Source organism: Crocodylus porosus, unplaced genomic scaffold (genome assembly GCF_001723895.1).
Source record: "Crocodylus porosus isolate Cpor-Errol unplaced genomic scaffold, CroPor_comp1, whole genome shotgun sequence".
Classification (NCBI taxonomy): Eukaryota; Metazoa; Chordata; order Crocodylia; family Crocodylidae; genus Crocodylus; species Crocodylus porosus.
The window spans coordinates 172,098,158-172,123,895 of NW_017728886.1; the positions used below are offsets into that span (position 1 = coordinate 172,098,158).

The 25,738-nt window shown below is 39.7% G+C and overlaps 1 protein-coding gene across 1 annotated transcript in view; it reads right to left on the minus strand.

The window, feature by feature from the left end:
- Positions 1–25,738, minus strand: part of DOK6 (docking protein 6) — a 473,746-nt gene that overhangs the window by 302,047 nt on the left and 145,961 nt on the right. The window contains exon 2 of the mRNA XM_019545244.1: positions 7,689–7,796. Within this exon, the coding sequence (XP_019400789.1) occupies positions 7,689–7,796 (108 nt within the window). The remainder of the gene's footprint in view (positions 1–7,688; positions 7,797–25,738) is intronic.

Genomic DNA, 25,738 nt, shown 5'->3' on the forward strand with positions numbered 1-25,738 from the left:
TTTTAAGGGGAGGTTAGATGAACATCTTGCTGGGGTTGTTTGACCCCAGTATTCTTTCCTGCCATGGCAGGGAGTCGGACTAGATGATCTGCTCAGGTCCCTTCCGACCCTAGAAACTATGAAACTGGTGGATTCCCTGGAAGGCAAGTGAGATGGAATAAGGAAAGTTGGTTGTACTTTAGGGAGGCCCTTTTAAGGGTGCAAAAGAAAGCTCTCTCAATGCAACTGAAAAACAGGAAGAGCTATTTAGTGTGGAGAAGAGAAGACTCAAGGGGGGTTTTATAACCTTTTTCAATACTTTAAAGACTGACAGGAACAATGGCCTCAAAACTACAGCAGGAGAAATTTAGGTTGGAGGTTAGTAAAAATCCTCTCACTATGATCGTAGTTGATCATTGGAACAGGCTACCCAGGGAAGTTGTGGAATCTACATCCTTAGAAATTTTCAAAAGAAGATTGGACACCCTTGGCTGGGATGGTATAGTCAGGGACCATGCTGCCTTGAGCAGGAGGTTAAACTAGATGACCTCATGGGATATTTTCTAGCCCTACTTTGTATGATCATAAGAGTGCTGTCACAGGGTACACATGTGCAGTGATTAATGCTAGGGACATATGGAGATGCCCCCCAAAATTGAGTTTACAACCATCATGTTTGGTCTCTTTCAGCAGCTAATAAAATGCCATGTTTGACTGTGTCAGTAGTCCACATAGTAGTAGTTAGTAATGGCAGTCTGTATAACCAAAAAAGTTTTCAGTTGCTTCTAGACAGTCTAACCTGCTTGATTAGCCAGCTCCTGTGTTCGTTTTTTACCCAGACAATGGAAAAATGCATTTGAAAAACTTGCCAGATACTTAAACTTGTCAGACTGATAACTATTTGGAGGAGGAAAACCTATTCAAGGTATCAGTAATTTTGTATTCTTGTAATAGAATAAAGGATAAAGATGAGGGAGCTATGATAAGGGACAGAAATCCCTTGGGAAAAAGAGAAGAAAGACATCCTGGGTTTTAGGAAAGGAAAGGACCCTAAGTCATGGAGGCCAGGAATCCACTTAAGAAATGATGTCAGGATTAAGTGTTGAAAACACAGAAGGAACTCCAGGGATGCTATCTCAAGTTAGAAAGTAGCAGGTAGGTACTTCTGTTTTTGTTTTGTATTTTTGTCTCCAAATGTAACAACATTTTGCTTAATTTTTTCTGTTTTATGTCATAAACCTGTTTTAGCCTTTTTACCCTAGTTTGATTGCTGATAGGAGTGATTTCAGGGTGGCTAGAAACAACAGGAATTCTCTTCTTTTGGGACTGACAAACCCAGTTCTTTTGCAGTCAATGGGAACCCCAAGGATCTGGGAGATCTTCCTCTACTAAGCTCTAAGATCTGGTCAGGGTGCTGGTGAGACTGAAATTTGCTAAGAGAGAATAGTGGGGAGAAGATCCAGGTTTCTGGGGTCACCCTATGGCTGGACCAGGAAGAGCTGTCACAAGTGGGGAGACAAGATGCAGAAAAGTCTGTTTCATGCATTCAGTCCCCCACTATGATGCTCAAAGGACAATAAAAACAATGCATCGCTCCTACTCTGCAACAGACTGTAGTGTCATGAACTAGCCCAGTTCAAAGTATGAGTTATGCATGGGAGAGACCACAACTTTCAAACTCTAAAACAGAGTAAAATTAGGATAGTGATTGTACTGTAATATCAAAGATCCTGTTCTTTATGTCTTGAAGAGACTTTGGCTTGACTTAAATTTAGAGCCAGAAGCTATGTCATTTTGACATAACTCAATGAAAGTTAGCTGATTTAAGATGAACCTTTTGGGTAGTATCACATATATAGTTAACACCAGCAATTTTTTAAAGGATCCAATATTGTGTTAAAAATAGTGCTCTCATGCTGGTTTAGAAGCATTACTGTGCACTTTTGCTTAACATATTCTTTCCTTCAAATACTAACTGAAGTTTGTTTCTCATCAGAAAGCCTTTGTACTAAGACAACAAGGCAATTGGCTAAATTATACTACAATAATGAGAAGCTCTAATTTAATGCCAAAAATTGGAGCCAACGTATGAAACATGACTTCAGTGAATGAATGGCTCCTGTTTATAAGGACTACGTTGCTACTGTCATTATTGTTATTTCTAACAAGACAATCACTAGGAAACAAAACCATCAGACAACCATGAACAGCCATATGGAAAAGGGAAACAAGTTTACAATTTACCAATTTATAAATCACCCCAAATAATATATGGATTCCTTAGGGAAAAAAATATTTCCCCTTTTTAATTGGGCCTGCCTGTATACTCATTTATGAGTACTTCTTTAGTTTGTATACAAGATACTTAAAGAACTAGAAGCAAGGGATTAAGAGGTATGGCAAACTGGATTAAAATGGCTATCCCTTCTCTTCTGGAAGCTTTCAAAAGCTATATGGTTTCAAAAAATACATTTCATCTCAAATCAGCCAGTTTTCATGGTAGAATCTCCCATTTGGTTGTTACAGTTTTTACCTTTATTGGCACCTACTGCTCAAAGACAGACATTACTGGAAAAGCAGAGGTTCTGTAGGTGTAGAAAAACTGCTTAGTAAGACTAAGGAAAAGTGACAAAAACTGTTGGGGGGAAACTGAGCAATTTAGCTTTCCTGGATGTTTGGTTTATTTATATTTCAAAGGAAAATATTCAGTTCAAGCTGCCATTTTTTCTCTGGGATACACCCAGAATATTAGACTCACACTGGAAACTTCAGGGAAAAAGCAATTTTCATTTGAAATTAGGCTCATATCCCTTTGAGAAAAGTTTTGCTTAAATAATGACACTGTAAGCAAGCAGGTTTTACATCCCTTGATATTTGGGACTGCTAAAAAATCGATGTGTATGGCCCAGGATGAATATAACACCTGGGATGAAGTTTTGTGCTGAACTTCTAAGAGGCTTCCCCCACCAATGTAACAGAACGCCCTGAGTGAATTTTGATGTCTGTAGTTCAGTAGGCCCCTATAATGCCACCCTTAGTACTTCTCTAAGGTCTGCCAACAAATCCTGGGAGACCCGCTTTATAGATGACTTTGATAGGATCTATAGTAGGAAAAAATCACCCAGGGCATCAGGGACCCCATGCTGTTCTTGCCCTTTACTTGGCATGAGAGGAAGGGTGGGTTGAAGTGATGCTCTACCTTGAGGTACATACCAAAACTATTATGTTCTAGTGATTTAAGCTAGGTGCAGACATTTAAAAAGCAGGGGGCAAAATTGATCCAAGTTACGTCGCTTTCTATAAGCGGCATAGTTTAGATCAGTAGAGAACCAAACACACATTCACCCTTTGGTGGGTGAGGCAAATCTTAGACTGGTTTCCGCTATTTTTAAACCAGTCTATGTGTGCTGAGGTTCTGTTCTGTTATGGTTATGAACTGGTTGTATGTGCCAAACTTATACCGGTAAAAGTATAAAGGCTGTATCTGGCCATAATATCAATCCACTGCGTGAAAACGCAGTACTTTATTAGAATGAGAGAGAGGTTAACTTTGCAACAAGTATTTCAATTTGTCCTTATAAAGCAAACAACAACAAAAAAGATACCCTTTATTGGTCTTACTGGGTACTAAACCTGTTCTTTTTCATACTGTGAGAGAGTGCACATGAGAGATGAGAGAGTTTCACCACACAATTCCTTTTTTATTCAGTAAATGCAATTTAGTTTAATTAGCAATCAAAATAAATAATTTAAGCAATGCCAAATATTTAAGTAGTTCTGAAAAAAAATAGAACAGAAAAGGAAATGAATGGAACCAAGATACTATAATCTTTTACCTGCTACCAAAAAGTAGCTGCTAGTGCCTCATGGAAAATCTTTTGGAAACTTTTGTGGATGACAGGTGAGTTCTCTATTTCTTGATGACTTATTTTGTGTCATAAGATGTACCCATTTTAGAGAGTTATCACCTCATTGTCCTGATTAAGTTCTTATTTAGGATATTTTGTTGTGCCTGCCTAAAATTCCACCAGGACAGAGTAGTCTTCTCCATTATATTTGAGGGATAAATATGGCAACTAATTAGCACTGCACTTCTGTACAGTGTTAATTATTTGCCATATTTATCCCTCAAATATTCTTATATGAAGTAGATAGTTGGTAAATTACCTTGCAGTGTGTTTTGAGGTCCCTCTGGATACAACGGTACTGTTTAAAAATACTCATTATCATTAGCTTTTTCCATTTAAAAACAACACAGAAGAAAACAAAAACTTCTGCCTCTAAATAGGGGCATAGGGCTGGAAGGGAACTCAGTCATCAAGGCTGGTCCTATGCTATTACAGGGCAAATTCATCATATATTCCTATCCACAAGCTCAAAGATCTTTCTTAAAAGCAGTCAAGGTTATCTTAATTACTTCAGCTGGAAGGCTTTTTCCCAATACCCCACTGTTCCAAAACCTCCTAATTTCCACTCAAAATGCATTTATGACCAGTTTCTATAAATTTAACCAACTACTTGTTTTGTTTCTTTCTTCATTAGTATTGTCCGCAAACTTGGCCAGAGTGCTTTTCACAACTTCATTTAAAGATAAAGATGTTGAACAGCATGGGGCCAAGAACAGAACCCTGTGGGACACCACTGGCCACCTCCCAGCAAGACGATATAGACCCATCCACTAACACTCTCTGGGTTCAACCCCTTGGCCAGTTCCCAACTCACATGACCATGGACTCTGCCAGCACACACTTCCCCAGCTTTTTTTTAATAAGGTCATCATAGCAAACCATATAAAAGGCCTTTTTAAAATTCAAGTATATGACATCAACCACATCTCCCACATCTAAATAGTTTGTTACTCGATCACAGATGGAGATGAGGTTGGTCAGACATGACCTGCCTGCAACAAAACCATATTGACTATCCTCCAGCACAATGCCTTCTGCCAGTTTCTCATGGACTTCTTGCTATTTTTTCCCAAAAATTTTACCTGGTATCAAGGTCAAACTGATAGCCTATAGTTTCCCAGATTCTCCTTCCTCCCCTTCTTAAAGATTGGTGCCCCATTGGCCCTTTTCCAGTCTTCTGGGACCCCTCCCAAGCACCATGATTCTTCAAATAACTTTAGCAATGATTGCACAATGGCTTCAGCCAATTCCCTCAGCACTCTCGGGTACAGTCCATCCAGTCCTGCTGACCTGAAGACATTCAGCTGCTCTAAGTGCTCCCTCACTAGTTCAACCCTGATCATGGGTTGGCAAGTGCACCCTCACCCCTGTATCCATCCAGTATCCGACCAGGTGGGTGACCGCCATTTGTATGTAGGAACACTGATGCAAAGTATCCATTAAAGAGTTCAGTTTTCTCCTGACTGTCTGTTATCAGCTGTCCCATCCCATTCTACAAGGGTGCCACATTTCCCTTGGTCTTCCTCCTGCCCTTATATACCTTAAAAAGGACTTCCCATTGTACTTGATTTTGGTCGCCAACCTGTTCTTGGTCACCACACTTGCCTTCCTTATTCTCTCCCTACAAATATGGGTTATAGTTGTGTATTCCTCCTTGGTGACTGCTCCTTGTTTCCACTGTCTATAAGTCTCCTTTTTCTTTTTTAAGCATTCCTTGACCCCTCTGGCAAGCCAAGAGGGCTTCCTGGCCCCTTTACAACCTTTCCTATATACAAGAATGGACCTTTTCTGCACTCTGAAGATTGCTCCTTTGAAGAATGACCACCCTTTCTGAACTGCCTTCCCCTCCAGTCCTTCTTCCCATAGGGCCTCTCACACTATTTTCCTAAGCTCAATGAAGTCAGCCTTCCTGAAGTCAAGCACTTCTACCCTACTGGCTGATTTCCCTGCCATATGAGGGAGAGTGAATTCTATTGTCTCATGATCACCATCTCCCAGATTACCCTTAATCTTCAGAGCTCCCACTAAGTCCTCCCCTTTGGCTAGAACCAAATCCAACAAAGTCTTCCCTCTGGTCAGCCCATTCACCTTCTGTACTAAATAAAGTTCTTCCACACAGGTCAAAAACCTGCGTGACCAGTCAGATCTGGCTGAGTGCTCCTCTAGCAGATTTCAGGGAAACTGAGGTCATTCATGACAACCAAGTCCCTTAAACATACAGCCTCCATCAGTTCTCTGGAAAATTCCAGATCCAGCTCCTCTTCCTGGTGTGGCGGTCTACCATCAAGTCCCCTTCTCTTTATCCCCCTATACCCATCTCTTGAACAAATATGGGTCTCCAAGGAAGCATACCACTCCTTTATATAGAGAGCTACACCTCCTTCCTTCTTCCCTAGCCAATCCCTTCCATGCAGCCTGTAGCCCTCTATGCATAAAGCCCAGTCATGCATGGCATCCAACCAGGTCTCTGTTATTCCATCGAGATCATATTCTCTATTTACTAGCAGGAGTGCCAGTTCCTCCTGCGTATTCCTCATACTCCTAACATTTGTATATAGACACTTAAGTCCCCCATTGGTAACCCTCAGTTTCCCACCACCCCAATGTCATTACAGCCTCTCACCTCCCTGAATACCCTCTCTGTGTCCTTCCTCTTTGGCTGTCCCCCAGCTTGCATACCCCAGCTTGGCTATCCCCCAGCTTGCATCTAAAGTTAAAAATGAGTCTGTCTTTCTCTGATGACAAGCACCAGACTGGGCTTCAGGAAATATGAGTTTTGCTCCTAACATCTACAGTCCTGATGTATGACCTTAGGTAAGTCACCTCTGCTTTAGTTTAACAGCTGCAGTGCAATATCTTTAGGAGTAGCATTCCTATATGCATGCATGCACTTAGACCAAATGAACCTTGAGGTCCCCTCCACCCTGATGGTTCTGACTTATGGAAATGTTTCAAGACTTGATTCAGGCTAAATGTTTGTAATCTCCTTTGAGATTACTGGGTAAAAAGTAGTTATAGACGTATGAAACATTATGTCTTTATTATTGTCCCCATTTGATGCCTTCTGCACCACTAGATTGGATAATGGCAGTAGCTGAAAGGAAAGCTTATATCAAAATACTTTGTATCCTTACCACAAAAGTAATTGCGACAAAAAGCAATAAGGATCTCATTCAAATCAATACAGTCTGTAGCAATGCCAATTTCTATTTCAAAGATCAATTCCCACAGCCTGTAAACCTTGAAGTATAATATGGAAACATTAGATACTGAAACAATCAAAAACTGGCACATTTAGCATTTTCAGAAATTGGTTTATGTTTAAAATTATTAACAATTGTTACCTATTTGATAAAATACCTTATTTGCCATTTTACACTAAATCAGTCTATTTTCAATGCAAATATTAATTTTAAAATCAGATGACTATCTTATATACAAAAAGATATATTCCTCTTGATTATTTGAAGAAAAAACCTAAGGCTTAATTCTGTTCAATTGACATCAGTGGGCACATTTACATGAGATTCTGTAATGTGCAGTAGCTTATTCTACTGTGCATTAAGTGTCACAAAAACATTTTTTTTGCCTTAGCTACTATGTACTAGTATGGGCTAATGCACCTTTATAAAGTGTAGAGGTGCCCAGTGAGAGTTTTATCATTGATTCAGCATTCCCAGGATCAGACCCTTTTACCTTGTCATCATAACATCTTTTGAAGACTTGACATATTAGAAATATCCCCCACTCAAAAAGCAGTAGGTCCTTGGAGCCTAAGTCTACTCAGATGGTGCAATTTACCTTGTGAAAATTCCTGAAATAAGCTGCCTTTTCATCTGGAAATTTTTCTAGCCGTCTAGGTCCTTTACTGGAAGCCTTCTTGAAAACCAACCAGCAGCGCCTGAAAATCTGTAAGAAAAATGAAGGGATACCATTAATTTAATCATTTTGTAATAAATTCCAATAAAAAAAAGTCCCTTTATTTAAAAAGATTTTTTAACTTATATATGAAGCAACAATCACAACTTAAACACTAATATGCTAGTTTGATTTCAGTCAAATGAACTCAATAAAAAAAAATCACTCTCATTTAACAAACATCTCAAACAATACTAAACTTATTCCCATTCCAAAACCCCACCATTTAATTGTATTGGAGTAGTGTAACTCCTTTAATCCCATCTATGCTGTAGATAGAAAACATTTGTGTATGGTTAATAAAATGAGAGAATGCTCATTTCTTTTCATGTCCTCATCAAAAATCAGAATTTCTGTTCTAAGAGAAATTCTGAAAACCTCAAAAGGTTCTTCCAGAGTGAAACGTAGAACTTTCAAAAATTTACTGTGGAAAGGAAAATCTGGAAAAAAATCATTTTGAAATAATGAAACATGGGAGCTCATACAGATCTGGGAACACAGAAGCCCTGTAAACCACAGATGAACCAAGAGCCTTGAGATTCTGCAACCTTGAAACCCTAGTTCAAACTAGCACTTCTAGATTCCTTGCAACTGTTTTGACTGCAAGTGCCCTGACTAAAACTGGGTTTCCATTTTGAGCCAGGATTCTCAGGAATTTCAGACACCCTGGACACACCTACAGGAGATGCTTTATTGCACAGTAGTTACTGTGCAGTAAGCATATGCATCTACATGTGCAGACACTTATTATTGTGCAGTAACTGGCTCTAATCAAGGGTAAATTTGCCACCTGCAAAAGTAAGCAGCAAATTTACTCATTTTTAGTAACTGTGTAGTAGTGCATGTGTAGACTCCTGACTGGCACAAATGTGCTCCTGGTTATCTGGGCAGCAGGGGGCAGGAGTTTTCTCTGTGCCTCAAGTAGCTGCCTGCTGCCAGGATGGGCTCTGGACACAAGAGCCCAGGCAGGGACATATGTCCCCCTATCCTGGCAGCAGGAAGCTCCCAGCCCCTGCTCTGAGAATGCAGGACCGGGGCTGAGTGATCCTTATCTCAAACTGAGTTACACAGTCATGGGACCTGGGCTGGGAGATCCTGATCTCCCAGTACCAGCCCCATGACCATTTCCCAGCTCAGGAAACCATGCAAACATGGAGCTCAGGCTGGGAAATAAGAATCTCCCAGCCCCAGTCCCATGATAGAAGTGGGGGCTGGGAGCTCCCTGCTACCAGGGCAAGGGGACATTGTCCCTGTCCAGGCTACGGTGGTTACAGCCTACTCCAACAGCAGGCAGTTCCCAGAGGCAGCTCCAATGTCCCAGTCCCCACTGAATGATAGCTGTCTCCTAGGTCCTGGGCCCAGGGGGAGCCTAGAACTCCCCCTGACTGCTGCAAGGGCTCATTACAGGGCTGCTGGGAGTAGGAGCAGTCTGCTGCTGGGAGTAGCATGCTCAGGAGAGTTTACTGAAGAGTTAACTGCTTCTGTATTACTTGCACATGTAGATGTGCCCCATGCCCCATGTTGCAGAGAGAACTGACTAGGCCTACCACAGCTCAGACTTTCAGTCTCTCTGAAAAGTGGAGCTTCCCTGTTGTTATAGTCTGAAAAGTTCAGGTCCCCCTACAACCTATCAACTTAACTGGCAAGAAACTATGCACATTTCCAACAGAATCATGATTCTATTTTGTCCAGTTTATCAACACCAACTTTTCTGCAATCTAGCTTGACAGATAAAAGGTTTTATTTAGAAAATGCACATATTTTACTGGAATGTTCCTGAGTAGGTCTACATTTAGAACTAACCCTTGGTTATCTACGTATCTTCATGAACTGGTAAAAGTGAGAAAAGTTCTTAGTTTGTTGAACACCTAGACATACAAAACAATGTAGGAACAAGCCCTGTTTTCAAATGATAATAAATATTTTACATCTGGAATTTTGTGATATTTAAGCTCTGTTACATAAACCCACAGTGGTTTTGTGAAGGTATACACAGTAAAATGTTGAAGTCAATATGTAGGCTAATTTGTTTTCAAATGGATCTAGGATATTTTCTTAAAGACAACAGAAAATACTTTAAAGTATCAAATTTACATTCTAATTCAATTATTTGCACTGCAAAAGTGCAGAAAACTCCAACCAGGATCAAGGTCCCATTATTCTCTATAGTGAGTATACATAAAAGAAAGAAGTCAGTCCCCTTCTCCAAAAATTGACAACCTTAAAGAGAAGATGTAAAAAGTGATAGAAAAAGAGTAAGAGAAAGGAACAGAATAAAAAAGAATATAAACCTGACTTTCCTGGTAGGAAAACAGAAAAAAAGAAATGTATACCTGTTTTCCTAAATTATATACACCCATTGAGATTGTCTGAACTGAACTGGCGTCCTACTAGGCATGTACAGCATGACAAGTTTTACAGTTCTTGACACACAGGTAAAGCTACAGTTAAAAAGAAAATATGTGAAATATCCCAAAAAGACTTAATTGGACTAGTCGGTATAAGTAAGGGTGGCAGAATCAGCTCTGAAAGAGCAAATCCAGCCACTTAATACCCATCCCATGAATCCTATTTAAATCAATGAGAGTTAAGAGCATAGATTGCAGGGTAGATTTTTTTCCCCCCTTAATATGTGTTCAGTTTACTATTTAAGCAATTCTAAGAGCGGCTCAAAATGACATCAGCATAGAAATCAAGTTTAAATTAATGTACTAAAGTAAAATAATAATAGTAATGGTCTACGGTCAATATATCAAATGACTGCAAGCTACCAATAAATCAAGTGCCCTTTTAAAACCACCAATAGGGCTTCCATGACAATTTGTGTTTAGTTATGAAAAAATTAAATGAAAAGAAAAGACTATTTGCTGCTTACAGAAATGCTCTGCAAGTAAACTTTTTTACTACAAGGTAAGAAATGGTACCTATTTTTCTCTCAAGCTTTGGAAAATAAATCTGTACCTCCAAACACAGTGGTTCTGAAACTTTTTGGATCTAAGGCACCCTTCACTGGATATAAGGTATCCCTCCATTACTTTTTGTGAACTGAACAAAGCCCCATTTACAAAGACTAAATTATATTTTCAGTGCTTACTTCCTTGCAGAATAGCTAGGCAGTGGGATGGGGGAATCAGCCAGACAGAAAGAAGCCTGAGTTTGCACTTACGGCTTATCTCCTCAGACCTCCTGGCACCCGTTGAAGGATCTTGACAGCACCCCAGGATTCTTCAACACTATGGTTGAAAAATCATTGACCTAACACATGAATATTATCTGACCTATGATGAAAGTGCAGGTAATATCATACCCTTTGATCTCCCGTAGTTTAATGTCATTTCTTCATGTGCCATCTTAGACAGTATGTACTGAAATGATGTTTCAGCACTGGAACTACTACTTCATCAAGACTGTAAAATCATCCTTAAATTCTATCTCCTAACAATGTTACCTCAAAGTAAATCTTCAATACATGAATAAATTAATGCATGCAGATAAGGTATTTTTCCCCTTTCACATCGCCAAGTGCAAAAGTGCCAGGGTTTTGCATGCTATTTTGTACCATTTTTTCTTGTTAAAACAAGTGTCTAATTAAAACTTGCTTGTTATATCTTGCTTCTTCTGTAGTGAGTGCCTCATCAGTATTCTTGGATCTTCTTTTCAGTTTCAGTCCATCAAGTGCAGGGAGGGGAGCAGGATTATACCTTGTATATTATAGTTATACAGAATAGATTCAAAAGAATATGATAAAAAATGCACCACAGGAATATTCCAAATGATTACCTTGCTGGCCAGATTTAATTAAGGAATTAACATTTCCCTCCTTGTGACAGTCCAAGATGTCTGCCCCTGTGGTGAAAGAGCAGAGTGCCTCCTGCCTACAACTTGTCTTCTTTGCTTGCGTCTCAGACAGAATTATTTCTTAAGTTTTGGAGAATGCTGAGGAAGCTTTTGCCTATAGGTTGTGAACTGAAATAGTGACGATCAGGAGGGAGACTTGAGGCCAGCTTTTAATGAAAGCTGTCAATCCCTTCATTCAATGGTACTGAATACCATTTACCCTTAAAGCAATTCTCATAAGGCCCCCACAGGCTTTGCATTCATCTAGAAGCATTCTGTTGTGCAAATTCCAATGGATTGATAGAAGACTGTATGCAGAAAGCACTTTATATTGGTGGTCTCCAAATTCAGTTCCCTTAGCTTCCTATTTGTTTTAGGGGAGGGAAGGGGAGGAGAGGTGTTTAGGGAATTAATTTTGACCTAAATTGTCTGGAACCTGGACACTGAAACTATTCCCTCCTTCCTGCTTTTCCCTTGGTCTGCCATTATTCTTCACCAGGCACTCACTGCCCAGAGGAAGTGAATTATTTTATATTTTAAGCAAATATAGACAAACTCAACATGTGCTAGTTTACCTACATACTGTAGCTTTCCTTTGAGAACACCAGCAGGGTTAGCAATAGACTACTAGCTTGTCAAAAAATGCTTTCTATATATCAGGGTGGGCAAAATGGTAGATCCAGCCAGCAGCCAGATTCCATTTCTCAGTAGCCCCTGCCCACATCACTGCAGCCAGTTTCCATGGAAACCCCAGCAGTGCGGCCATGACAGTGCGGGACCAGGTTTTCTATGGAGACCAGCCCCAGCAGTGCTGAAAGGGTGCGCAGCTAAACAGGGAGCTGCTCTGGTACCAGGGCTGGTGGTGACAGTGTGGTCCAGAGCCAGGGCAGAGCTGCGATCCACTGCCCGCACGCCCATGAAATACTCTCAACCTTTTTGTATTCATCTGAAATCTCTGAAATCTTTCCTTTAAGGCTTTAAAAAAAAAACAAAATATACCATATTTACCTGAGTCCAACATGACTTCAAATTTAAGATGGCCCACAATAATTAGGCTCTATAAGTGGAAAGTCATAAATGTGTTATAATTTTCCATTTATAAAATTTAAGTATTCAAGACTCATCTTAAATTTTTCCCCAACTATGGGGGAGGGGGAGGGAGGAAGACGGGAAAGCCTTTGCATTGCTACCCCAGCACTTGCCTCCCCAGGCCTGCATCTCTGCCACCTGATTCTCAACCCCATCCTCAATCCATACTGTTGCTCTATCCCCATCCTGCACTGCTGCCTACCCCCTGACTCATGCAAGTGCCTAAATCCCAACCCATGCTGCTATCTGATCCCCCACCTAGTCAATAGAACACACTGCTGCCCCATCCACTCACCTTCTGCTAATGCCCCATCCCTCACTCAACCCCCCTCCTAATCCCTGTGCTGCAGACCATCCTCCACCTGATCCCTCTTCCAATCCTAATGTGTGCTAATGCCCTTTCCCCCTCCCATTCCCCAACCCTAACTGCTGCCTGATCTCAGCCTGGCTCCTGCCCCGCACTCACTGCATTGCTGTTGACATTATGGCTGTGACTCCATTTCTGGAGATGCAGGTGTAAGATCCAGGAATGCTGATGGCTCTGTTGTGGGGTATAGTAACTGTGGGGGTGGTGAAGATGTATTTCTTGTCATTACACGATCCATTCAGTGTGTTTTGGGCTGTAGATCTTACGTAGATTATTCCTGGATCTGCACCTCCAGAAATGAAATATAGCTCATCCAATGCACCAAATGGTCTGGTAGAAAATATGTAGGAGAAACTAAACAACAACTGTGTACCAGAATGAATGCACACCAGAAATCTATCACAGACAAGAATACCCAGTTATCTGTAGGGACACATTTCTCACAAGACAACGACTCTCTCCAAATCTCTCAGTTCTAACTTCAAAGGGAATTTACAAAACGCGCTTCACAGACGAGCCTATGAACTCCACTTCATCAACACCATGTATACAAAAAACCATGGACTAAACATAGACAATGGATTTATGACACATTATAACCTGCCTGACATCTGACTTCCCAGGTACCCCTCCACTATTTACCTGCTGTATTCATCCTTCTTCCCCCACCTCCCCGTATCTCTCACCCACTGATTCCTCAACTTACATCTTCACTGACTGGCTTTCTTGCATGCATACAAGACTGGCTTCTTTACTATTCATCCATCCAGGAAGAGCACACACCAACTGCAGGTGCTTCCTCAGCCTGAGGAAAGGTTTTTAAACCTGAAAGCTTGCTAAGACAATTTTTTCCAAGTATTCAGTTGATCTAATAAAAGATATCAGATTTACGCACAGAACTTTGCTTGCCTATGTCCTTAGACCAACACAACTACAACCTACAGCCCTGTAAGTGATTCTGAACTCATTTAAATGAATACAGAACCTGAAATTACTTACAATCCAGGCAAAAATCAGAACCACTTTCCTAACAAAGACTAAATCTTTGAAGGCCTAGCATTTTCACAGATACTCTTTCATTGGCTTAACTGTTTAAGTACCTGGTATTTAAGAGACAGCACTTGACCAAAAAAAAAAAAAAAGCAACACTCACTTACTAGTTTAAGAACCTGACAGTCATCTCCTTGCAATCAATTCTCTGCTTTGCTAGGTAGTTTACACAGGGTCTTTTTTTTTTAATAGCATTTAACATCTCTCAGAGGAAAACATTTCTCTGAAAGTGTTTTTCTCTCTTGCTCGCGTTCTCTCTGTTTAAATCTAGCTGATTACCACAATGATTTGGTATCACCAGTCACAGGCATCTTGGACAATCCCTAATTGTCTGTCACCTGGTTCAAGACAGTTATGTCTCTAGAGAAAAAAAGAGTAATTCAAGCTCCCATCTACCTGCAGAAGCTGTAACTGGGCAGAACAGTCACTGAAGCATCACTGATGGAATTTTTTGCTAGCTGAAACCACCAAATGTGTGTCCCAGTGAGGCACCAGTATAATGATATTCTGACTCACACTTACATTTCATCATATATGGAAAAGGTTAGTTGTAGTCCCTTCTCTTGAGTTCAGCAGCGTACAACTGTTTAGATATTAGGATACAGGATCTACCATACAGTTCCCATTAAAGGCACTGAATATGAAGGTTAAGGTCAGTGGTTATTTGAGCCCAATGTTTATGAAAAAGTTTGCCTCTACAGAGCAGTATGTAGGCTACCAATGGAAAGCTAGCAATCTAAACAGAATTTTGCCTTGTGACAAAATCTGTTTTATTACGCTTGTGTTAACATCATACTCAATTGCCCTGTGAAAAAGAAGATATCCAGGGAAGAAAGTATGATTTACACTTTCTTTTGTGTAATGCAGCACATTCTTTTGTTAGGTCCTAATCTGAAAAAAATTCATTCAGTTCCATTAGTTTCAACACATCTATGCTGATTTATATAAGTTGTGCATCTGACACTAATCCATATTATTATAGCAATAATAATGATTTTAAAAATCAAAGTTTAGCAAACTAGAAGTGTTTCATTTTCTAAGAAAATTCCTAAAAACATAAAATGAATTAATCATGTCTCAACTTAACAACAGATTGCTCAAAGTCTAAGCTACCTCTCATGGAAGTCAATTGGAAGCATTTCCATCAAATCACTCAAGCTTGAAGAGTCAGGGAATTCCAGTTATCCTCACTCTTGCTTGTTAGCCAACAATAATATTGACTATAAATATCAAAACAACCCATGGGGCTTTCAGTCCATCCTAATTTTTGTATGAATATAAGCTCTCTGAAGAGTTTTCTGTTTTGTTCACTATCTGCTATATGTATTTGTTAACACTTTAAAACTACTACTGCTATACAATGGCCCAAAGTATATTTTGGATTTTCTTTTCCAATATTGCTTTGACGTTTCTGGTATTGCCAGAGGACAGATACTGAACAAATATGAAAAACCCTAGATGAAAATATAGAGGCTATATTAAAAAAAAACTTGGTAACAGTTGGATAAGAAAGAACTTATAGGCGAGGGACAGACATTCAAAAAGCCAAAGCCTGAATTGATTCAATATTTGCAGGTAGTCTAACCTGGCTAAGCTGAACTGGTTTGAAACTAGACAGACATTCTCTATGGACTGAGAAAATGAAAGCACATGCCTGCAGTGGCTCAGGCTAGAAGCCGGAGGTGGGAGGGCACTAGAGCAGCACTCCCTTCCCTTCTGCAGGGAGCTGAGCTGAGGGGGCATGGCCAGGTCCCAGGAGGGCTCTCTCATTAGGGAGGTCTGCTTGCACAGTCCCAGGCTTTTCTCTGCTGGCTGCTCAAGGGCCAGCCCCCAGCCCCAGGCTAGCACTCTGAGGCAAGGGGTCGGGGGGGGGGGGTGCAGTGTATGCATCTGTTGATATGGAGCTTTTCAGTCTCCCTCCCTGCTTTGTCATACTGTCTGCAGCAAACTGACAGCAAGCAAGCCAGCTGGGGGCTGACAGGGATAACAGATTATTAGCAAAACAATGGCCTCTCTCCATTACTTCAAACTTTTTTAACAGCTTACTGGCTGACCTGTTGATTGGCTCCAAACAGCTCTAAGCAGTCACTGTTTTGTCTGCCTGCCCCAGTGAAATTGGAGAGCGAAACACACATAGACACCTCCTGGCTAGCATACCACATGCTGGCTGTGCTCCATGCTGTGGCAGACAGGATGAAGGGATCCCTGCTTAAGCAGTGAGTGGTGAGGGGGCAGGGAGCATGGGGAAGCCAGCAGACCCTTCTGTGCCTGCAAGTCTCTGCCGACCTCTGGCCAGGAAGCAGAGGGGAGGGGCCAGCCATGCCGTGGAGCAGAGCAGTCCAGAGAGCATGTCGGGATGCTGAGGGACTCTGATTTAACTTAAATCAGCAAGGAGTCTGGGACAGACATTGCATAAACTGGTTTGAGCCAAATCAGTTAAATCTGATACTATATTCAACCAGGTTTATCTCAGACTGGTTTCAGCCATTTTCAAAGTGGTTTATGTGCACTGAACATCTGTTCTGTCTGTCCCTATCCATAAGGGATATCTACATAGAAGAGGAAATACAATTTTCAATTCTTCTTCAAGGGAAAAAAATAGCCACGATGTTTAACTTAAAGCATCCAGAAGGGAACGTCTTCAACTCTGAAAAGACGATGAGGATAATCAAACAGCAATCGTACTTATGACCATAAGCTGTCTATATTGTTAGCCTGAAAAGCATAAGGTTTTGTTTAATTTTTTTCCCCATTTGGTTGTTGTCAAGAGTGGTTAGCTCTGATAGCAACTCAGCTCCAAAAAACAGTATTATAGTCTCAAAATGTTCTGTTTTTCTCTTCCTGATGATTTTGTAAAAAGATGTTAATTTGTACTTGCACTAAAAAGACCTAAAAAAAGCTCTACCCACATCTATACGACTAGGAACAGATGTTGCATTTATCCCCGAATAAATTGTGCCTGTGTTTATCCCAGAACAAAAATATTTTGTGACAGGAGCGTATATGCATTGCCCCTTTAATTGAGGTTTAGTAAGTGGCTGAATGCAGTGCTGCTTTTCTGCCATTGATTCAATGATGCAACCCTAACAAAATTGTAAAGATCTACTTTGCACTGTCCCAGGAGATACTGTTACTACCTCCCTTAAGATTTTTCCCAGAACAATGGACGTGTATGTCTGTACAACTGCACTTTGTCTTGAGATAAAATGGTTTATCCTAGGATAATGTGATAGCTGTTTGCATCCTATGTGATCCATGTTTGCTAGAAATTATTTGAAACTACCTTGAAAAGTGGAAAACACCGAATTATTTTATGAAAATTCAGGAATGAAACCATGGTATAAAAATAGCCCTTTCCTTGTATCACAGGAACCAGAACAGGAGAAGATACTTGCAGTCTTAAAAATGTACTTTATACTTATTGTAAATGTGATGTCACTCTTCTGGTTTATTGCTGTACTACATATTATAATTAATTGGGCACTGCCAGTAATTAGAGTTGTGAAGCACTATACTTTTAGTGAATACTAACTTCATAAGATATTTATTATTTTACATAAACAGAAGACTATTTTGAAATACTTTTTTTTCTTGTTATTAATCACATATTAGATCATCTATATTTCACTACCAACATATTACTTAAGCACTGTAGATACATCTCTGCATATATGGCTGGGCTCTAGGAAAAGCAGCATATCAAGAGCACCTGCAACTTTGAGTCCCCTATTTCAAAAGTCTTTCTGAAGGTTTCCAGTGACAAGCAAGGGAAAGTAAAAAAGACTTCATTCAAAAGGAGAAAGTCAAATCCAAATAAAGGAAAAGCAGAAACTCTGGCAAGTTAACTAAAACTGCAATAAGGCAAGCTAAAAAAAAGAACTTGAAGGGAAATTTGCTGGAGCATTAAAACATAATGATAAAAATTATTTAAGTACATTACAAGCAAAAAGCCTGTCAAGGAGTTTCTTAGACCATAGGATGATCACTGTGTAAAGGAATAGCTAATAGTGTACAAGACTATTCTTTATTATGGAAGATGTTAGAGAAATTGTCCTCACTAGAGCTTTTCCTTCTAGAGGACAAGTCAGTAGAAATGACTGAAATTGAGATATTAGTAGATGAGATTTTACAGGAGCTAGATAAACTGAACAGTAAGAAATGACCAGGATCTATTGGATAGCATTTGCCCTAGAGTCTTAAAGGACTTCTAATCTGAAATTTCAGAACTACTTACTGCAGCACGCAACTTATCACTAAAAACAGGTTCTAGCCTCGGTACTAGAGGCTTGCCAACATAAGGAAGCACAGGGCACTGAGTCTAACTTCAGTTCCTAGAAATCTGGTAGAAGAAATAATTAAAGAAAGGATTGTTTAAACACATGGACGATCAGGACTTCCTGGGGAGAAATGAGCATGGCTTTTTTAGAGAGGTCATGCATCACCAACTACAAGGATGTGGATCAGCATGAGCCAAATGCTCTAGCATACCTGGACTTCCAAAAGCCTTCAATGAAGTTTTGCATGAAAGGGCACATCTACACATGCCAATTTAAGGTGCTTTAGCCTGATTTAAGGTGCATTAGGAGTGCACGTCTACACATATGCACCCTTCATGCACCTTGAAAATGGTGATTTTTAGGAGATATCACTCCTAAATTTGGTATCTACATAAAGCATAAAGCAGGGATCAAATTTAGGTGCAAATAGCTAAATCACATTAGTGAACATGTAGACACACTAAGATGCATTAACGCCATGTGTGTTCATTGACTTGGGATTAACTATAGTCCCAAGTTTATCAGCACCCCTGCATTAATTTGCATTAACCTGTGCATGTGTAACTTCATACCTAAATCAGCTTAATGTGCATAGGCAAATGTCCATTAAGTTTACGCACACGTAACAGCATGTGTAGCCATGCCCAAAGGTTCTTAATGAAACTGGGCTGTTATGAGATTAGAAGGAAGGCCCATTTATAGATCAGAATCTGACTTAAAAATAGAAAACAAAGAACAGGTATAAATGGTCTGTTCTCAGAATGGAAAGGACTAAACAATGCCCTCCTACCATCCCACAGGAACTAGTACTGTTGGGACCAGTGCCATTTAATAAATTTGTAAGCGATATGGAAACAGGGAAGGAGTGAATTATGACGTGGCCAAGTTTGCAGATGACACAAAATAATTCAATGCGATAAAGACCACAGTGGATTGTGAAGAAAGCCAAATGGTCTTGCAAAATAAAGCAAGTAGACAACAGAATGGCAGATAAAATTAAACAATAAGTACAAAAGAATATACAAATGGAAAAATAACACAAAATTTATAGACATGATGATGGGTTCTACATTAACTGTTACCACACAGGAAAAACATCTTGGAGTCATTATGAAGGGCTTGCTGAAAGCATCAGCTCATTATCCAGCAGCAGTCAAAAATGAAAATGAAACATTTTAATTAGGAAGGAAATGATTAACAAAACAAGAAGTGTCATTATTCCCCTTTATAAATCTATGGTGCCTCCACACTTTAAATAGTGCATACAATTTTGCTCCCCCTGCCCTCCTCCCCACACAACCTTTTCCATACAGTTCACAAAGGATATAGAAAAACTAGACAAGGTACAGAGAAGGGCAACAAGGATGTTCTGGGATAAGGAAGGGCTTCCATATGAGAAGAAACTAATAAATTGGAACTTTTCAGCTTAGAAAAAAGACACTTGAAGAGGGACATGATAGAGGTTTACAAAATATTAAATGCTACAAAGAAAGTACTTAGAGATTTATATTACAATCTATCACATTAGAACTTGGAGATACAACATGAAAAGCAGTACATTTTAAACTAACAAGAGGAAACTGTTTTTCACACAACGTGCTATTAACTTGTGGAATTCATTGCCACAAGATGGTGTGGAGGCCAGTAGCTTAATGCAGTTCAAAAGCAGATTGGACAGATTCTTGGATGTAGGGTGAACATGGTAGCCAGGGATACAACCTCAGAATCAGAATTTTCTACACCTTTGAATGCTAGAAGCTGTAGTGGGAGTTCACCAGGACACAGAAGATTCTGCAAGACAGGATACTGGGCTTGATGAACATATACTCTGATGCAGTAAATAGCATTTCTTGTATAAATAGCATTTCTTGAATTAGTAGTAATGTGTAAATGCAGGGCTTTCCTTGCAGCTGGGAGCCATATGATCCACAGGTTTGCACCAGCAGGGCCACATACCTCTTGGGCCACCCCAGCATGAGCCACAGTCCCTTTGGGCCTCACACCCTACAGACCACCCCAGAGTTGCTCTATGTATCTGCAACATCCACACTGCACACCACAACCTCAATGCTTGGTGTACCCAGGACACTTGCCACTGCACACTTGCACATCCTCTAGTATACCACATACTTGTGACTCTTGCAACTGGGTGCTGCAACCCCTGAGCACCCTCTTAGGCACCGTTAGCGACCCTCTCACTGTACAGTGCACCTGCAACCCCCCACACTCCCTCCATCCCTTGCTGCATGTACCATGTGCCCTAGGTTCATTCTCAGCTCCCCACGCTGCACTGCTCCACCCTGTGGGCCACCCTTACTGATAGGGCAATAAGCAGCTGGAGGAGGGAGGGAAAACTTGGAGACTCCAGTTACTATTGCAGCCCAAGTGATGGGGGAAGCAGTGGCTGGGGCAGGAGCCTTGGGTCTATGATTTAACCCCTCACAGATCACACGTGGCCCACAAGCTACCTGCTGGACAGCCCCGTATTACTGCATTAAATAAAAGTGACTGAAATTGAGAATGTACGAGCTCCTGTTCTTGAAACGGGGCTCAATAAGGTAGTCATGCTGTTTTAACTCTTAATTTTGCTTTCTGATTCTCCTTTGTAGAGGGAAAAATAAATAGAATTTCTGCAATACATGTGGATATGAACATGGACTATTGACATAAGAATAAGGCCATAAAGTTATATCCAAAGATATAACTATATCTGTGGATGACAGTTTAATATAAATCTACATTCCATCAGAGAAGCTGTAGTTTCACGTGCCACTAGGACAGGGGTGAGCAATTATTTCAACTGGAGGGTCAGTTAATGAGTTTTGGTGAGCTGTCAAAGGCTGCACACACAAAATCTATTAGAGGATATAATTTTAACAAATTACAAATAAAAAGAACGAGTTTACTAAAAATCAAACATCTACTATAAAAAAATTAAAATGACAAAATTATTTTTGTCTGTATTACTGTTGAGTAGTGTATACAGAGGTGATCGCATAACAGCTCAACATCAAGTGCAACTCTTGTCTATCGTAGCAGGGGAGAGGTGGGTGTGTGGAGGGACATGGGGTGTGTGTATGAAAGTGTATATGTGGGAGGGCTGTGTGTATGTGGGGGTGGGGCCTGCGCACTATGTCCCACTAGCTGGATGGGGATGGGGAGAGGGGGCAGAGGCATCTGCAGCAGAGCTTGCTGAAGCAGTGCTGGTGCAGGTGCACTCTGCTTCCACCCACCCCAGTCTGGCCTGTGGCTGCCCCCAAGGCACTGTGCGCAAAGTCAAGCCCCACCCACTCCCACCCAGGGTAGCCCACACTGCACTTCCACTGGCCCAGCCACAGTAAACGTGCACAGCTTCCTGGTGGGGCTGCTCCCAGTGTGGCTGTAGCCACCCAGGTACTGCTTAACGCCCTGAACCTCTAATGGTTTCTTCACCTCCTCCTCCTGCACTGCTGTAGAGAACACGTAACATAATGAAGCAGTGACGGCTTTGAGGATACGTACTTGGCACCACACACCCAGCCAGACAGGGGAAGCTGCAGCCAGGTGGCCTCCTGCCCCAGCGTGCAGGGCTCTTAACCCTAAAATGAACTTGACAGAGAAAGGGCTGAACAGACAGCTGCCTACTGAAACACATGTAAAGATATTTTAATTTAATCTTTGCTCTGGCACTAATAAACACATTCCAAATGAAAGCAAAAATTCAATGTGGAATATTCCAAAACACTTTGTGTTTCATGTATTTAAATATTACCACTTGCTGCTTTTCATCATTCCTAATAACAAACAAGATACATTTCTTTATTTAGAAGATCACAAAAACCATATAAACCTGATTCTGTTTCAGCAGCATAGTTCTAGTCCCAGTACTTCTGGTGGCTCTGTTTTTTTATAGAGATTTTCCAGACTGCATATGGGCTGACATTTATAGATGAGAACAGAAAGAAATATAGAAACATCTGCTGCAGCCTGTTTAATATCAGATTAGAAAAGGCCTCATAGGCTTGATTGCAGTCACTGAGAATTAGTATAGAGTGAAAGTTAGAGGGACGATTAAGGACAATTCACTCAGCTATATCATAAAGCTAAATTTACTCTTGTAATAATATAACATTCCAGATTCATGTACATGTATGTAATGTACTAACATTTATGGGGCTGCAATTGCAGGCTGTATTTGTAATTCAAAAAAGATTTACTTCAGTATTACAGAGTTCTCAGAAATCAGAAACCAGTAATTTTCCAACTATTTCTATGGTAACCAAACTCCTGAACCACTGTGCGTACACTTAAACTGTATCGCTCTGGGGTGTAAAGTCCAAAAAGTATTTAGATCAAACAAAGAGAATCCACTCCAGTATTTTTGCACTATAAAAAGGCAGACTACTGGAAAGATCTGCACGTGGTAGTTTCTGAAAACTGGCATCCACTTTTATTAATTGTTGGGAATCTTCAGCTCACAGACTCAGCATAAAGTTATTTGGCTTTAAATTGTCTGTTGGAGTCACAGCATAAGTAGTATACTCCTATTTCACAGTACTTCTAATTAGACTTATGTTGATTTTTTTTTAATTATTGTCAACACCACTCATTCTCAACACATACATACACACACATTTAAACAAGCAATACACATTTACACACACAAAACAGGATTTTCATAGAGGTCATTTTTATGAATCTCCTGATATTAAAAAGTGTTGAAACTGTCAAAACATCATGTTTTAACATTTTGAAATTAAAACTGTTGATATTTTACTTTAGATTGATTCAGCCTTAAAGCTTATTATAGTCTTGAAAGGAAACACTTTGATTTGCCTGCATACCTGTAAGTTTAGCAGGGAGGGAAGTTTTGGTCTAATATAAATTTTCAAAAATGATTTTGTATCCTAATTTTTTTTATTAAGAACTTTACCTCTAATTACATTTGCTATATAAAAATAATTAGAAAACTCCCTTACATCAAACTTCTCAGCAAACCAACAAAGAGGAGGAAAAAGACAGTGCTTTCAATACTCAAGTACATTTCTCATTATGTCTATTAATTTTTAAGGCATCCTATTGGGGCTTAAATAGTGGAAAAATAATCTACTTTTAAATAATGGGCATACCAGATGATACAGATAATATCTAAATGCCAGAACTGGTTTCTTAATACATGCTAATTTTCACCTATGTTCTCAATTAAATAAATATGAGTTACTTTCACTATAAGATACTGTTCAATAAAGGGTACAGAACTTGGCATTGAATCTGTATGGTCTTTTTCATATTTCACCTTATAAAAACATTTTTTTCATAATACCTGTATTACTCACTAAAAGTAATAGTACCTGTATTACACACACTTGATATTTTCTTGCTGTTTCACTGTAGTTAACAGCAAATCAATATACTGCATTATGTAATATTGTTATAAAATTTTTTGACTGTACAGAATAGTGATTTCATATAGTGTAATGACTCTTAGGAACAGAAATAATTATGATTTACTTGTTGTTCTTCATGTAGTCTATCTATTAAAGCAAATGGAATAACTCCTTCATTACATTTTTCATCCATTAAATCCATTTTGACTCTACAATTCTTTTTCTGCAGCAGTGAAATACCATTCTTTATTCTACATGCTTAATGAGTATAGGCTTTATTGAATTCCTGTTATAGGACAAGATAAATGTTGCTTACTACACATAGAAAAAGAATTTGGCACTAATTGAAGAAATGAAAAAAGATAATATAATTACTGAGACTGCCTCCTTCAAGCCTTAGAATTAAAAATTCTGACCTTCATGCACAACTAAAATATCACATTTACATTGAAAGATGGGAGGTAACTATTTGAACCCTATTTACTGCACGTTTGGAAGGCAGGGATTTGTCAAAATAAATATATTACTCCACCAAAAGCACACAACAGAATACCTTAAAGCAAAGCTGAGCTTCTAAATGGAACTGATATCATAGCCCCCTGTTTAAAACCACCAAAGAACAAAAACTCAATTATATTTATAGCTCTAATTTAGAGGGTTACAGGTTTAAATTGAGCTTTGGGAGCAATAAACCGAGTCTTTATATTTTCAGTTTTCAACAGCAGTAGTGTACATCTCAAGATTTCCTTTATATCTATTTGTGTTATCACACTAAAACCTGTTAGAGATGACTTTACTAAACTCAAAATGCAATTGGTTTGACTGACAAGATAGGTGGAAATGCAAGCTGTTCAGTGTGAGCTTTAGCAAAGCTAACAGCAGCACTGTTAGGTTTAGAATACGTTTCACGATTATGGAAATATAAACTAAATATGAAGGCTTTCACATTTTTTACTGGGATAGAAGCTTCTCCATTTTTAATATCAGTCTAAGCTTCTAACTGTGGAAGAGTAAAATCATAGGTATTTCTCCTATGTACTAGTTTCAAAATATTTTTCATGTAGAAATTTCTCCAAGTGAAGCACTGTATGTTTAAATGTATATGACAGTTAATTAACCATGCAAACCCTAGCTTCCAAGCAGTAACTTATCATTGCCCCATGTACATATGCATATCCATGTAAAATATCTAGAAAAATATTGGAGATGCAGTAGTAGAAAATACTGCACGGAAACATATGCCTACTAATACGAAATGTAATAGGAAATACCTGGCGACTGCAACTATCATTTCCATAGCCCCTGATAACAAGCAAAGTAACCTTTAAGATCTAGAAAAACGGAGACTGAATAGAGTGCCCAGCTCTCTATGCCTTTTAGCTCAGATTCCATTCATACTTTGTTACAGAAGATGAATCTGAAACCAACAGGAAAGGCATGTGTATACTTTTACCACAGATATATTTGTTTAAAAAAGGCTTCAATGTCTATCTTAAAGGCATCTGGACTTATGTAGCTGCTCCTAGAAACCACAACAAACACCTATTGCTTAGATTGGCTTAATTATTGGTAATGGGGGAAAATGTATTCATCTTGTAACAAGTCAAGGAATCGATGAAATAAAAAGAATAGTCACATCAACAAGGCCAAGCTTGAGTGTCCTACCAACTGCACCAGAGTCCCTATTCAGCAAGTACAATCAACTCTAAGATAAGTTTGCTTTAGAGCAGATTTAGAGCTTCATCCAAAACCCAGTGAACACAGTCATTGAAGTCACTGGCAGTGTTTCCAATATACTTTGGTTAGGACCTCAAAAATAATTTTTGTAAGATCAGGACTCTGCTTGACTCAGATTTCATACATTAGGGCTGGAAGGGACCTCGGGAGATCATCGAGTCCAGCCCCCTGCCCAAAGGGCAGGAAGTCAGCTGGGGTCATAGGATCCCA